General features: G+C 39.0%; 1 protein-coding gene across 21 annotated transcripts in view; it reads right to left on the bottom strand.

Annotated features, from left to right (window-relative positions):
- Positions 1–12,625, bottom strand: part of CLIP1 (CAP-Gly domain containing linker protein 1) — a 120,880-nt gene that overhangs the window by 17,085 nt on the left and 91,170 nt on the right. For 16 of the 21 annotated variants that reach the window (XM_073313331.1, XM_073313327.1, XM_073313330.1 and 13 more), the window contains 4 exons: positions 10,230–12,515; positions 8,765–8,902; positions 6,391–6,497; positions 2,663–2,783 (listed from right to left, as the gene is read on the bottom strand). In XM_073313331.1, coding sequence (XP_073169432.1) covers positions 2,663–2,783; positions 6,391–6,497; positions 8,765–8,902; positions 10,230–12,515 — 2,652 coding nt within the window. The remainder of the gene's footprint in view (positions 1–2,662; positions 2,784–6,390; positions 6,498–8,764; positions 8,903–10,229; positions 12,516–12,625) is intronic. The other 5 variants (XM_073313343.1, XM_073313341.1, XM_073313342.1 and 2 more) reach the window with 1 other exon arrangement.

The raw sequence follows: 12,625 nt of genomic DNA on the forward strand, positions 1-12,625 counted from the left end.
TACTCACTCTGAGAGCTTTCCTACACCATCTGCTTGGACCCCATATGGACTGAAAGGATAGGAACTCTTATCCTGACATGCTCATTCAGTTAACAACATTCTCATTCCAAGCTGAACAGAATCCAGCCCCTTACAGGGGCTCTGGAGCAGTTTCACTATTACCTCCATAGAGAGAGAAACGCAGAGACCTGCACTATGGAATCCTGAAAGGAGGCCTACATGCTAGCATCACTGTCCCAGTAATGGTACATTTACCCAAGTGATAGTAAAAGGGAGAAGGTGATGGGATTCGGTGGGATTGTGTTAGCACAGGGCAGAGTTTCATGAGCTAGAATCCTCTCAGAAGGCAAGTTGACTTCATTATGAGAATCAGAGCTATGAGGAGAACAAGGTTTTTCTTGGATTTCAGAATTAGACACATCTGAGAGGTGCTCAGGAGTGGTGTGCAAAGGACTATTTTTAAGGGAAGGATATTGGTCCTTTTATCTCACTGGAGGCTTGCTATTAGTTTATGAACAGCTAGACTTCATTCTAAGCAGCCAAGTTCCATCCAAAGCAAGAAACAGATAAAAGTTTTGCTAAGCAGAGATCTTGCACATTACACAACCTTGAGCTAACCAAAACTGAGCTGAGAGGAGCTGCATTAAAGAGTTATGTGGCACTACAATTTACATTTTCCATGGCACCAATTCACATTTGCTCCTTTGTACCACAGCACAATTACCCCTGAGGTCATTTCCCTGGTATTCGAATAGGCACTGTGAATTACATGGTTTGCAGCAATGTGGACTGACGAGCAGAGGGAGCAAACCCAGCAGCCAGCATTTCAGTGTTTCAAGGGCTCAGATTATTACTAAGATTCCTTCCTCGCCAAGGAGGATTTCATGTGATATGAATGGCTACAGTAAGCATGTAAGCTGTTTCTCCTCCAAGCCCTTGGAAGACTCCTTGATACTAGTGCCTTGGGGCAACTCCTGCGCTCCCCTCATAGGAAGAGAGCCTTGGATGCAATGGAAGTGGTAAATTTACACTGTGCAGGATGGCAGGATTAGATGAGCCTGGCAGGAGGTCCACTCCTCTGCCCAACAACAAAGCACAGCTCCACAGAGGCTTCTGGCTGTCAAAGAGCATGTGTGTTTGTGGGGGGACTGGGAGTGGGGCTGGCTGGGGAGAGCTAAGGCTGGCAGATCCATAACTAGGTGATCCAGACTGCTATTATCCCCCTGGGAAGACAGTCCAGGAGCTGCATGGGCTACTGCAGCATTCTCCCTCGGACCTCCCAAAGCCTGGTTCCTTGGACCATGCACTGAAGGCCATGGATTAATGGATGGCCCTGCTGCCGAGGATGCCTTTTCTAGTTGTGGTTGGTCTGAAGAAAGGAGCTGGCTACCTGCAAAGGCTCGGACATAATTTGAAAGGGAAAAAAGGCTCCCATTGGTTGTTTAAGAAGACAGCATCCTATTATCACACCACTACGCAGGAGGCGGGTGAGAGCCTGCATGCCAGGGACATTCTGCAATCATCTTTCAAAGCACTTTGTAGAGTGAATGATTCCATGCACTATTCCTGTCACAGCACCCAAGAGGACTTAGAAATTGCTCTGGCTTCAGCTCTAAGAGGTGCTTTGAGGAAAATGTGCCCTCTCAAATCTTGGTGGAGCATGAGGTTCTGCAGCAGGGCTGAAAGGGAGACTTCCAGTAAAGCTTGAAAACACAGAACACCACATTAAGTGCTGTCACAAAGGCAAATGCTGTATGCAATGGCGACATGTCTGACAGCGGCTCACATACTGCTCTGAGCCTTATTTTTTCACATTGCACGTCATGTCCTAGAATGAGACACGCTATTGTCGGAGGGCATGGTGCTGTAGTTCAAATGCAAACTTTGAAAAAATAATTTAAATGGTTGTACTTCAGGAAGAGGTTCTAACATAACCAGAATTATTCTATGTGAGATCTAGAGTTTCAATTAAGCCACTTAAATGTTAAGTTCTAAATCTTTATTTGCAAGTACCAATGTAATAAGCTCCATCCACAATAAATGTATTTTAAGGTTCTATTGACATGTACAAGGCAGTAGAGTTTTACAGACTTTACACTGCCACCAGAAAACCTTATACCAACCCCAGTCCTCTAATACCCACCATTTACACCCAATACAGAAGCACGCACATGTGCACATTTCCACCACCATTTTCATAGTAAAGGGGTTTTGAACAGTATTCTCCAAACCACCTTAAAATATTCTCTCTGGAAGGATGGATTTTTAAAAACAACTACAGTTTCTCTTAATATAGGGGGGAAAGGATGTAAAAAGTAAGTTGTTTGGAAAATAAAAATACTCCCACTAGAGTGTCTGTTTAGTAGACCCTTGCATATGGAGTTGGCTATAGCACATTTTATTCACACTTACCTGAAGCCTTCAAATGGACATCTCTGTTATAAAGACTCTTTATGGGTCATATCACCATCCTATGATTCTAACCTTCTAACGGAGGTGGTTTGCAAATGTATTTAAACACTCTTGAAATGAACTATCCCTTTAAATCACAAACACGCATTACAGGGTCATACAGGCATCCATGGAAACAGTATGGATTATTTTAAACAATCAAACTGCAGCATCCTCTAGCACTGAACAGTTAAGTGTTTAGCCACCCTACCTTCTGATGAGTTGTGACTTCGTCCCTGCTCCTGCCCAGCTCCTCGGCAAGTTTAACGTTCTCCTCTTGCAAGGCTGTGAGCTGCTGGGACTTCTGAGCAGCCGCCAGTCTCAGCACTTCTCTGCAAGGACAGGGAGTGCATGGTTACCATAGGAACAAGACAGGCAAGAAAAGACTGTGGGAGAGAATCAGCTTCACAGCTTGGAAAAATACATCTAGGTCACGTGTCTAACAGGATCTATTATAAAGGTGACAATCTACACCTTAAATGCACACTGATGGCTTGAACCCCGAAAAAGAGAGCGGTGGGAGCACAACATACAATTACTTCCTTTTCCTTGAAATGCATCTGATACCACTGCAAGGGAAAGTCTATTCAGCGTCCTATTACCAGTTCTACATGGCTCCAAGAGTTTAAAAACCCTCGGATTTAGAAATATGCTAATTTATGGTATTAAATTTTGTTTGAAATGATGTTATTTATGTCTGAAGAGACAGTCAGGTAGTTCTAACATCCCACCCCCCTGTACAGGCACAAAAACATACCCAGAGTTTTTAACCAAATCTAACACAAACAGAAATGTTTGAAATTAAAATTATCAGGGAAACTCCATTTGTTCAGACTGAAATATTCTCTGGAATGGCTTGCAACCCAAACACTGAAGAACAGATGAAGTCAGGTGAGCCGAAACGTAATGATGACTAGTCTATTTTCGTGGTCCTTACAGTGAAATGCACAACAAAAACAAACATTAATAGCAAAAAAAAAAAAAAAAAAAATTAGGATTTTCAAGTTTCATTAATCCATGTTGCTGTTGAGAAGATTGGACTTTTTTAATAATTATTTTTAACAGATGTATTTTTAAAAAAAAAGCCTGTTACATAGTCTGTGTGTGTCATTTAATAAGGTACCTACAGAAGTTGGCAGGATGTTTAAAAAAAAAGTTGCATTTTATTTCATCTAGGCAGTTTTTTTACCATTGTATTTTGCTTTCCTAAAGGGATACTCAGTGGTCATATTTGCCAATATTTCACAGTCGAACACTGACTAGAATACTAAAATATGTTACGATGACCCATGGCTGATGTGCCCCGGAGGGATACATTTATGTAACAGGATTCACAAAACAGGAGCATTATTGTCTAACTCGCTAAATTACAGTTTAAACAAAAGTATTTCTTATTATAGGATGAACATTTTATCAAGCAACATTAAAAGTAATCCGGTGTGGTGTGTATTAAACTTAACGCAAACATTTTCCAGTCCTTTCCCTAGATCTTATGCCATAGCTACATTAGTTATTAAAGATCAGGCTCTAGTGTAAACAATTTTTGATGCAGTTTTTCATGCTCATTTAAGGCAGCCTAGTTAAACTGGATTTAATGTGCTGGCTCACACCACTGAATCAAATTATCTTGGTATGAATCTGTTTGCTAAGGCAGGAACACATCTAATTTGAACATCATTTGTTTACTGTGCTGCAGTCCATATCAGTGCTTTGACTTTTGATTTTGGCACTAGTGTGTCAGGAAGTCAGATTCCTGATGTTAAAGGCACACAAATAGTGGCACGGATTTGTGTGAAACTGCAGAATTCCGTTGTAATTCATTTGTATCTGAGAATTTTATTTGATGTCCAAAAGAGCATTTGACAGGGTGTTTATTAACCAGGTAAGTAAAATCCAATCAGTATCACTGTTTCTCTGGTGCCCAGTTTTATACATTATGCTCTTTTGCAAAAATGGTTACCACTTCCACTGAAAGACTTCCCTACCTACAGAGCCACAGCTGGCTATTGAAAGGGCTCTCCTGCATTATTCCCCTCCACAATTACAAGAGTTTACCATCACCTACAGGGCATCCCAAAGGCATTCTGGCAATCACAGACTGCTGAGGAATTCAAGGAAAGCTGTAGCTGCAAAATTCAGCTCCATCCTTTACCAATGTTAATTACTTTGTTTACATGTCAAAGTACTTATAATGTAATAATCTTAAATCAGTATTACAATTACCTGTCAAATTAGATTAGTTACCAAGTCCAAAATCACAGGTAATTAGAGACCATGTTCAGCAATTGGCTATGATTAAGGTTTGCCTTAAACAGAATCATAAGAGGACCAAGTGAGAGGAAACCAATCTTCTTTATCTAGAAGTCCCCTACACGGAAGCCTAAACAGCAATTTCTATACATAATTTTTGCCTGACAAGTTGCAGAAGAATAATTTTTAATTAAATATGGGATCTGCTAACTTCTTGGGGTTCTAGGAGTAGAGCAACTAGTCTGGAAATAATTACTTTGCCTTGGCATTTTCTATAAGGGCTGAAGCAGGTGGGAATTACTGATGGAATAAAATCCTGTCACACCAGAAGGGGCCATTTATGTTTTTAAAAGGACAGAAAAATCAGTACCACGATGCCAGTGCTGGAACATAGCATTAATGTTGTGTGTTCTGCAAGAAAGACCGTCTCTCCTTGCCTCGACTGCCTTGATCTCAGAGCACCAGTCAAGTGTGGGGCAAAAATCCCCTGCACAGTTTTGAAAATCTCAAGCAATTATCTCAGCCCTACAGTCCAAGTTCCAGGTTCTGAATCTCCCCAGCAGGTCACCAAATTCCCCCCACACAGAGAGGGTGGGATTGGAGACCTGAGGTTAAGTGTGCCAGGTCTCTAAAGCTTGGGACACTGAGGGGCCAGTAGCCATGTTGTGTCTTTGTTCAGGGAGGGACACAGTTTTAGGCTGCTGGATACCAATTATGAGCTAATAGTTTTATTCAGAGGTTAACATGCACTAATCAAATTGTGGCCAGAGGGCTTTAAACCAGAGAGACTGTGTGTGTTTCTTTTAGTACTGCCCTGGGATGGCCTCAGCTAAGGCACTTTGTTACTACAGATACACCTACTCCCTACATTTTCTTTGGAGTCCTATTGATTTAGTTTATTAACAAAACACATTAACACTCTAGAGTCAAGATAAATGTGAGCCCAAACAGCAGCACACTCTGCTTCACTCATTGCCAGCTACATTCCAATTTCAAAATCTAGGCTAAGGCAGTCTAGATTAGGAATGGACCATGGTCAGCTATCACGCTTAGCTCCATCTACACTTGAGGCTAAGTGGTGTTTAACAACATGCTACCTGACACATTTTAAAACATCACATATTTTCCTATGCTAGACAAGACCTGAGAGAAGACAGCAGACAGACAACTTGATTTACACATACCATGGTGAATTTTCTCTGATAAAAGTTAGAAAAACCAGGCTTTGCCTGGCAGTATGTGCAAATTTGATAAATAAGCCATTGATAAAAAATAAAAATCAAAGATATAATATGTACAAAATCATTTGAACCACTAACACTTTAACCAAAAACATATTTTAAACATGCTGCAAGATTTGTTTGGATTGATGCTTTTTAAATAAATTGGTGCCCCCATGTGGCAGAACTGTATACCACTTCAAACTAATTCAATTAATGCACCATAATTTAAAACATCTCCACAAATAATTCAGTAACCTTCAGAGAGCCATGGCAGTGCTTGGTTTCCATGTTTTACATATTTCAGAAGCCAAGTTAGTAGTGAATTGTAACAAAGTACCTCTGTTTTATAAATGAGGATACTGTAGATGAACTGGTAAAAAGACTCATTTTGAAAGTTAACTGCTACATACTCACACAGAACAACTATGGAAGAGTTCAAAGGTTCAACAAACATTTAAATACTTACACTTCTTTTCTAAATTCTTCCATTTTCTTGTTCTCCAGATTTAGAAGTTCTTTTGACTTGTTAAGTTCCTCTTCGTTTTTCAGGCTGTTTTGTTTAAGTTTGTCCAGCTTGGGGGGAGGGAAGGAAATCTTGTTAAAAATTCATGGAATCATATAATTTTCAAATGAAATGTTTGTAAATAAATAGTCAAGCACTTGTGAAAATGGAGGCCTGATGTTTTGAACTGTTGCACTTTTTTATTTTTAAGTCTTGGTGAGTGAAGAGTTAAATTAGTCTGTCTGCACAGGGAAGTATTTGACTAACAAAAGTGTAACAAACCTAACTATGTTCAATGCAATTCCAGCAGCATAGCAAGTTAAAGGTTAATTTAAGACTAACTGATAATATTATAAGTAGAAGAACATTAGAAATCTGTCCACCACATTTCACACAGATCACCTACCTGTGTAAGCACTTTACCTACAACTCAACGTTTTTAGCAAAATTAATGCAGTATGATTTATTATAATGGAGTGCTATTTGTATAGTGGTTTTTCCCCCTGATCTTAGGTAAAAACATACATAATTAACCATATGGTTAAGCTTTACTGTACCTTAATCAGTGAGAAATAGTAGGCTGGATGTTGTGTTTGCAATAATGGAAAATCCATTCTTTTCAGAGATCTTGTTGTTTTGGCACAAATTGTAGAGAGCCTTCTAGTATTTACTGTGCCTGCATCTATCATGTAAGCACTTAGACTGTAAACCTCAACTGTTCACAAGCACTCAGTAATACGTTACCTTATGTAACAGAATCTCCAGCTACTTCGATGGCATTATAGAATTGTGGATTTTTTATTTTAAACAACCCAGAAATTCCACTTCTGGCATTAATAATGCCATCTCTCCTAAGCAATCAACATTGCCTTGAAATCATCGAAAATTATATTTAGATAGAAGCCTATGGCATTAGGTTAGTCTCGCATTTTGCATTCAAAATGCTCATTATCTTAAAGACATCAGAAAATTCTAGAGAATCATCAGCACAGCCTCTACCAGCCAGTGGGCTCTAGTACGTTTCCCCACATCTTTTTATTTCAAACAGTCAGTTTATACTTGAATCTCTGCAGCCTGGAGGCAACATGTGGGGAAAAGAGATTAAGGTGCTATTGAAGACACCACTACCAAAAAACAGTGCAGTGTTAAAAAAAGGGGGAAACAGAATCATCATGAAAAGTACTGTGGTATTTCTTAGGTTGCAAGCTTTTTGGGGACAGGAATTGCAACTTCACGTGTATTTGTACAGCACCTAGTACAGTAGGGCCTTAATCTTGAGAGTGGCCTCTAATGTGCTACCATAATAAATAGTAAATGATAAATAATAATACATAAATCAGAGGAGGAGAAATGAAGATGCTGCTGTGAAACTTCAGGTCACACAGAGCATCATTTAATAACCATGCACAGAAGCTAAAAACTTTTTGTAGGCTAGATTAGGAGGGGAGAACTTTTGTGGATTATTAATGCTACTATTAGTTAGCACTTCTGTAGCGCTTTTTATTGGCGTGGAAGGACTATCCACTTAAGATGAGGAAACTGAGGCACAGAAGTTATTGTAAACAACTTGCCCAAGGCCACACACTGAGTCACTGATGAAGCCAGGCTTAGAACCTAGATCTTCTGTATCTGTGCCCTGCCTACTGTACCATGCTGCATCTCTCATCATAGTAGATAAATGCTGCTCCAGTATCTTGGAGAGCCAGGGTCCATGAGCATATAAGTAACAGGGTATTTGTAATTATAGCTGGACACACCACATTAGAGCGGTAGAAGCATGTAATCTACAAAGTTATATTAGTACCCGCAGCTTCTTTATGTATTACACTATCTAGTAGCCTATGCCAAGATGGCTGTGATGAGATCCGTGGTGAGACCGTGACAAAGGTTATTCAGCCCATTCTTCTCCTTTCCTCCACTGCGCCATATTCCCTTCCCCTTCTCTTGTCCCCTGTGCTGTGATCCTATTGATTTAGGCACTTTAAAAAAAACACTTCTGGACTAAAGAGTAAAAACTAAACCCGCACCTACAGTTTTTTTCTTTTTAGGTCATTTGTTATATACAGAAAAAATGGGTTTCAAACCACCTCTCACTTGCAAAGATCAGATTCAGACTAGCAGAAGGAAGTGATCACATGTCCAGCTCAACATATGACTAAAGTTGTATGGGAAGTATAGGTACCTCAAAGAGCACATATTCACTGATAAATTGTAGTGCTTTTGATATTTGCATGTAGATTTCATATGAATTATAATACAGGAACATTTTAAGGAATACCAGAAAGTCTCTAAAGAACTTTGTGACTATTTTCATATATAAACATTTAAAAGCGGTTACTTCATTTTGCAGCTTCTGATTTGTCTGTCTGGAGTCCTCCAAGGAGGCCAGCGTATTGATCTTTTCTTGATGAAGGGCATCCTTCTCTTTGGTCACCTGCTCCACTACCTGCAAAGCATCTTCTGCCATTTTAGCAGCCTAAATATACGAAAGAATTATTACTGGATGGAACACTCCAATGCAGTAGACCAGCCATTATACTATATTCTGTATACTTTATGCAGAACTCAGTTACTTGCCAGCTCTTGCCCATATTGAATCAAATATGTTAAACAGCTTCATTTTCATAACTTAAACTGGAAATTATCTGCATTCTGAAGCTGCATAAAGTATAAACAGATCTTAAAAGGTCAAATTCCATGCAGAAATAAATTACAATCCCATGCTTGTGTCCTCATTGAGGTTGATTTTTTTTCATTAAATCCCTGAATGGCCCTAATTATATCCACTGTGATTACCCTTAAACACCCCAAACATCTTATAATCATAGTTCTTCAGTAGATATTCACTACCAACAGACTGATCTTTTAGAAAGATGTGGAATTATAAAGAGAAGTTGTATTAAATTTGCTGTGAGAGGATCCTAAAAGTCAAAATAGGAGAACAAAAAAGATTTAGCTATCAAGTTAATGTTACATGTTACTTTAACATTGTCAATGATGACTTGCCCTTGTGAAATTAAATCTTTGAAGATCATACACAAAGCTTTAGATTGGAATAAAATATTCTGAAAGTATTTGGGATTAAAAAACGCCTCTCAAAATTCATATTTTAAGTGGTTTTACAGTTTATAAGTCAAGCAAGGTCTGGCTCAAAGTTCTATTTACTGCTCTGTTGGTGGTGAATGTAAACACTACTGTGAATAAAAAGAACACACTCAGATGGCAATTTATTACAACATGTTTTGAACGTTCTAAAAAAACCCAAGCCTGCTAGGGGATTGTCTTGCAATTCCTTTTGTCCAATTACATATACTGGACTGAGATTTTGTTTTATATCACTGTGTAAATTTAAACTAATATTCTTTTTATTCAATTTTTTTAAAATAAAAAGGTAAGGTGAGCACCAAGTCTAAAATCATGTTCATTTATGCCCATTTACAGTTAGCTAGAAAGTACTTTTTCTACCAATGTTAAATTTCTCCTATAGAATTTGGAAAAAAAAACATTTTCCTTTTTATTCACAGTTTCAAAATTGTTTTCTTACAGCATTCAGCGACAACATAGTTCCTTATGATTAGACATAGAATTGTTTTATATTATGGGTGTTAAAAGATCTTTCACACTCATCATTACAGACAACTTGAGACAAACAGGGTAATATAGCAAGAGGGAAGATAATTCCAGTCTGTCTACATTAAGATGAAGTGCTGGTCGTGCAATTAAAGTGCAGACATCAAAACCATTGAAGTTAGTGCTCAGTGTTAGTAACTGTACTTGACTGGTTTAACAATGTGTTTCAATACCTCAGATTTTTGTGTTACTGTATGTGTCTGAAGAGCCTCGGTTTCCTTTAGTTTCAAAGCAAGTTTGTCCTTCTCCACCAGTAGCATCTGATTTTTGTTCTGTAACACCAGTAGGTTGGCTGAAAGGTCACCATTAGTTTGTGCTAAAAGCATGACTTCATCATGCAGTTTGTAATAGTCTTCAGAGAATTTCTCCTTCTCTTTCAGGATTTCTTCCTTTATCATGGTCAGATTCTTCTGTTCCGCAAGCAGGCTCTCATTTTCCTGGAGCAGCTTCGTTCGCTCTGATTCGGTCACCTCGTGGCTATGCCGAAGATCTTCTAGGATCTTGGAGAGACAGGCATGCAAGTCCTGGAGTTCCGCCTTCGATTTAGTCAAGGAAGCAAAATCACTCTTTAGTTTTTCAATATTGGAGGCAAGTTGATCAGTCTCTGTGCTGAGAACCTCCTTTTCTTTAATGATTTCCTCTAGTTTGGATTCAGATTTTTGTTTCTCCTGAACCAGCAGTTGTTTCTCCGACAGCAATTCTTCATTTTTAACTGTTAGTTGCTCCTTCTCCCTCTCTAAGAAGCTGATGGTGTTCTGAAGTTCTGCATGTCCCAGTAAGAATGAATCCTTTTCCAGCTTTCTAGCTTCCCTTTCTATTGTTAAATTCTCCTGCATAATATTGACCTCTTCATTTAATTTCTGACATTCTTCTTGCAGTTCAGTCCTCTCTTTGGCTAACATTTCCTTACTGGAGGAACAGGTTTTGAAGGAAGCCATCAGGACTTGCTTGGCTTGTGAAACAGCAGAAAGTTCATTTCCTAGCAGTGTTTTGGCACTCTGAGCCTCTTTCAGACACTTTGAAAGTTCACAGTTATCGGCTACTAGTTCTTGATTTTCTTGGGTTTTCTTGTCCAATTCTCTCTTGAGGCTTTCCATGACACTCTGGAGCTTTGCCTTCTCTTGAATGAGTGCTCTCTTGGCGGAGATGTCCAGGTCATGTTTTCTTTTCAAGTCACACAGTGCATTTGCAGAAGACTGTTTTTCAGTGAGCAGCTCTGTACATTTAGTTTCTAACATGTCCTTTTCTTTGAGAAGGGCATCATTCTGCTTTTTAAGTTTCACTGACTTCTGAGAAGCCAATTCCTTCTCTCTGCTCAGTTGACTTATTTTCTCATTTAGAGCTTTCTCAGCAAAGGTGACATCTTCTGAGGTCTTGGCAAGCTTTTCCACAATTGCTTTATTTTCATTTAAAAGTTCCTCCCTTTCGGCCAAAAGCCTCCGCTCAGATGAAGAGAGTGCTTCCTTCTCCTGTAGTAACTGGATACATTCGGAGTCTGTTGTCTCCCTACTGGCTTTAATCTCTTCAAGCAGCTTAGAGAGACTAGCATGGGAGGACTGCAACTCTACATTGTCTTTGGTAACTTTTTTAAGTTCTTTAACCACAGCATCTAGCTCTGCTTGCAGTCCTTCAGTTTTCATATTTAAGGTCTTTTCCTCATTAAGAGCAGTTTCTAAGCTTACATGGAGCTCTTCCTGACTTTTAAGGAGTGCTTCCTTTTCGGATCGCAGGTCCTGGCTTCTTTGCAACAGATCATCCCTTTCATTTTTTAAGACCACATATGTACTTTCAAGAGCCAAATTTTTATCCAAGACTGAATTTCTCTCTGCAGCCAGAGCAGATAATTCTTGCAGGAGTTCCTTTTGATCTCTGGCCAGGTCCTCATAAGAGCTTTTCAGCTTCTGGATGACATCATCCTTGTCTTTAAGAAGAGTAGCACTCTCCTCAGAAAGCTTTTTCTGATTATCCTGCAGTTCTTCTCTTTCCTTAATGTGCTTCTGAGATTCCAGAACCAAAGCGTCTTTGCTGGTCTGAAGTTCTTCCAGCTGTTGGAGCAGTACTGATTCTGAAGAGTGTAGAGCATCATTTTCTCTACTTATATTTAGAAGATCTTTCTGTGTTGTCCCTATTTCAATAAGTAACTTTCGTTTCTCAGAAATTAATGCTGCCTTTTCTGTGCTTTCCTGTTGACTTTTAGTTTCAGCTTCTTGCTTTTCCTTTAAGATCTTTTTATTTTCTGAATCAAGTTCTTCATTTATTGTCCAAAGCTTTTCCTGATCTTGTTGCAACAACACAAGCTTGGATTCCAACTCTAGTAGTTTTGATAATAGTGAACCTTTCTCTAACTTTAAAGCATTTCCCTCCTGTGCCAGAATCTCCTTCTCTGATATCAAACCCCTCATCTCGTCTGACATTAGTTCACTCTCTTTTTTGGCTGATGCTAACACAGAAGTTAAAGACTAAAGAAATAAAGTTGGGGAGAAGGGAAACAAAAATGAAGTCAAACAGACAAATGAGAAGTATGGATTAAGGACAAATAGAGCTATTATAGTTTAAATTTAAAAAAGCG

Source organism: Lepidochelys kempii, chromosome 15, assembly GCF_965140265.1.
Source record: "Lepidochelys kempii isolate rLepKem1 chromosome 15, rLepKem1.hap2, whole genome shotgun sequence".
NCBI lineage: Eukaryota > Metazoa > Chordata > Testudines > Cheloniidae > Lepidochelys > Lepidochelys kempii.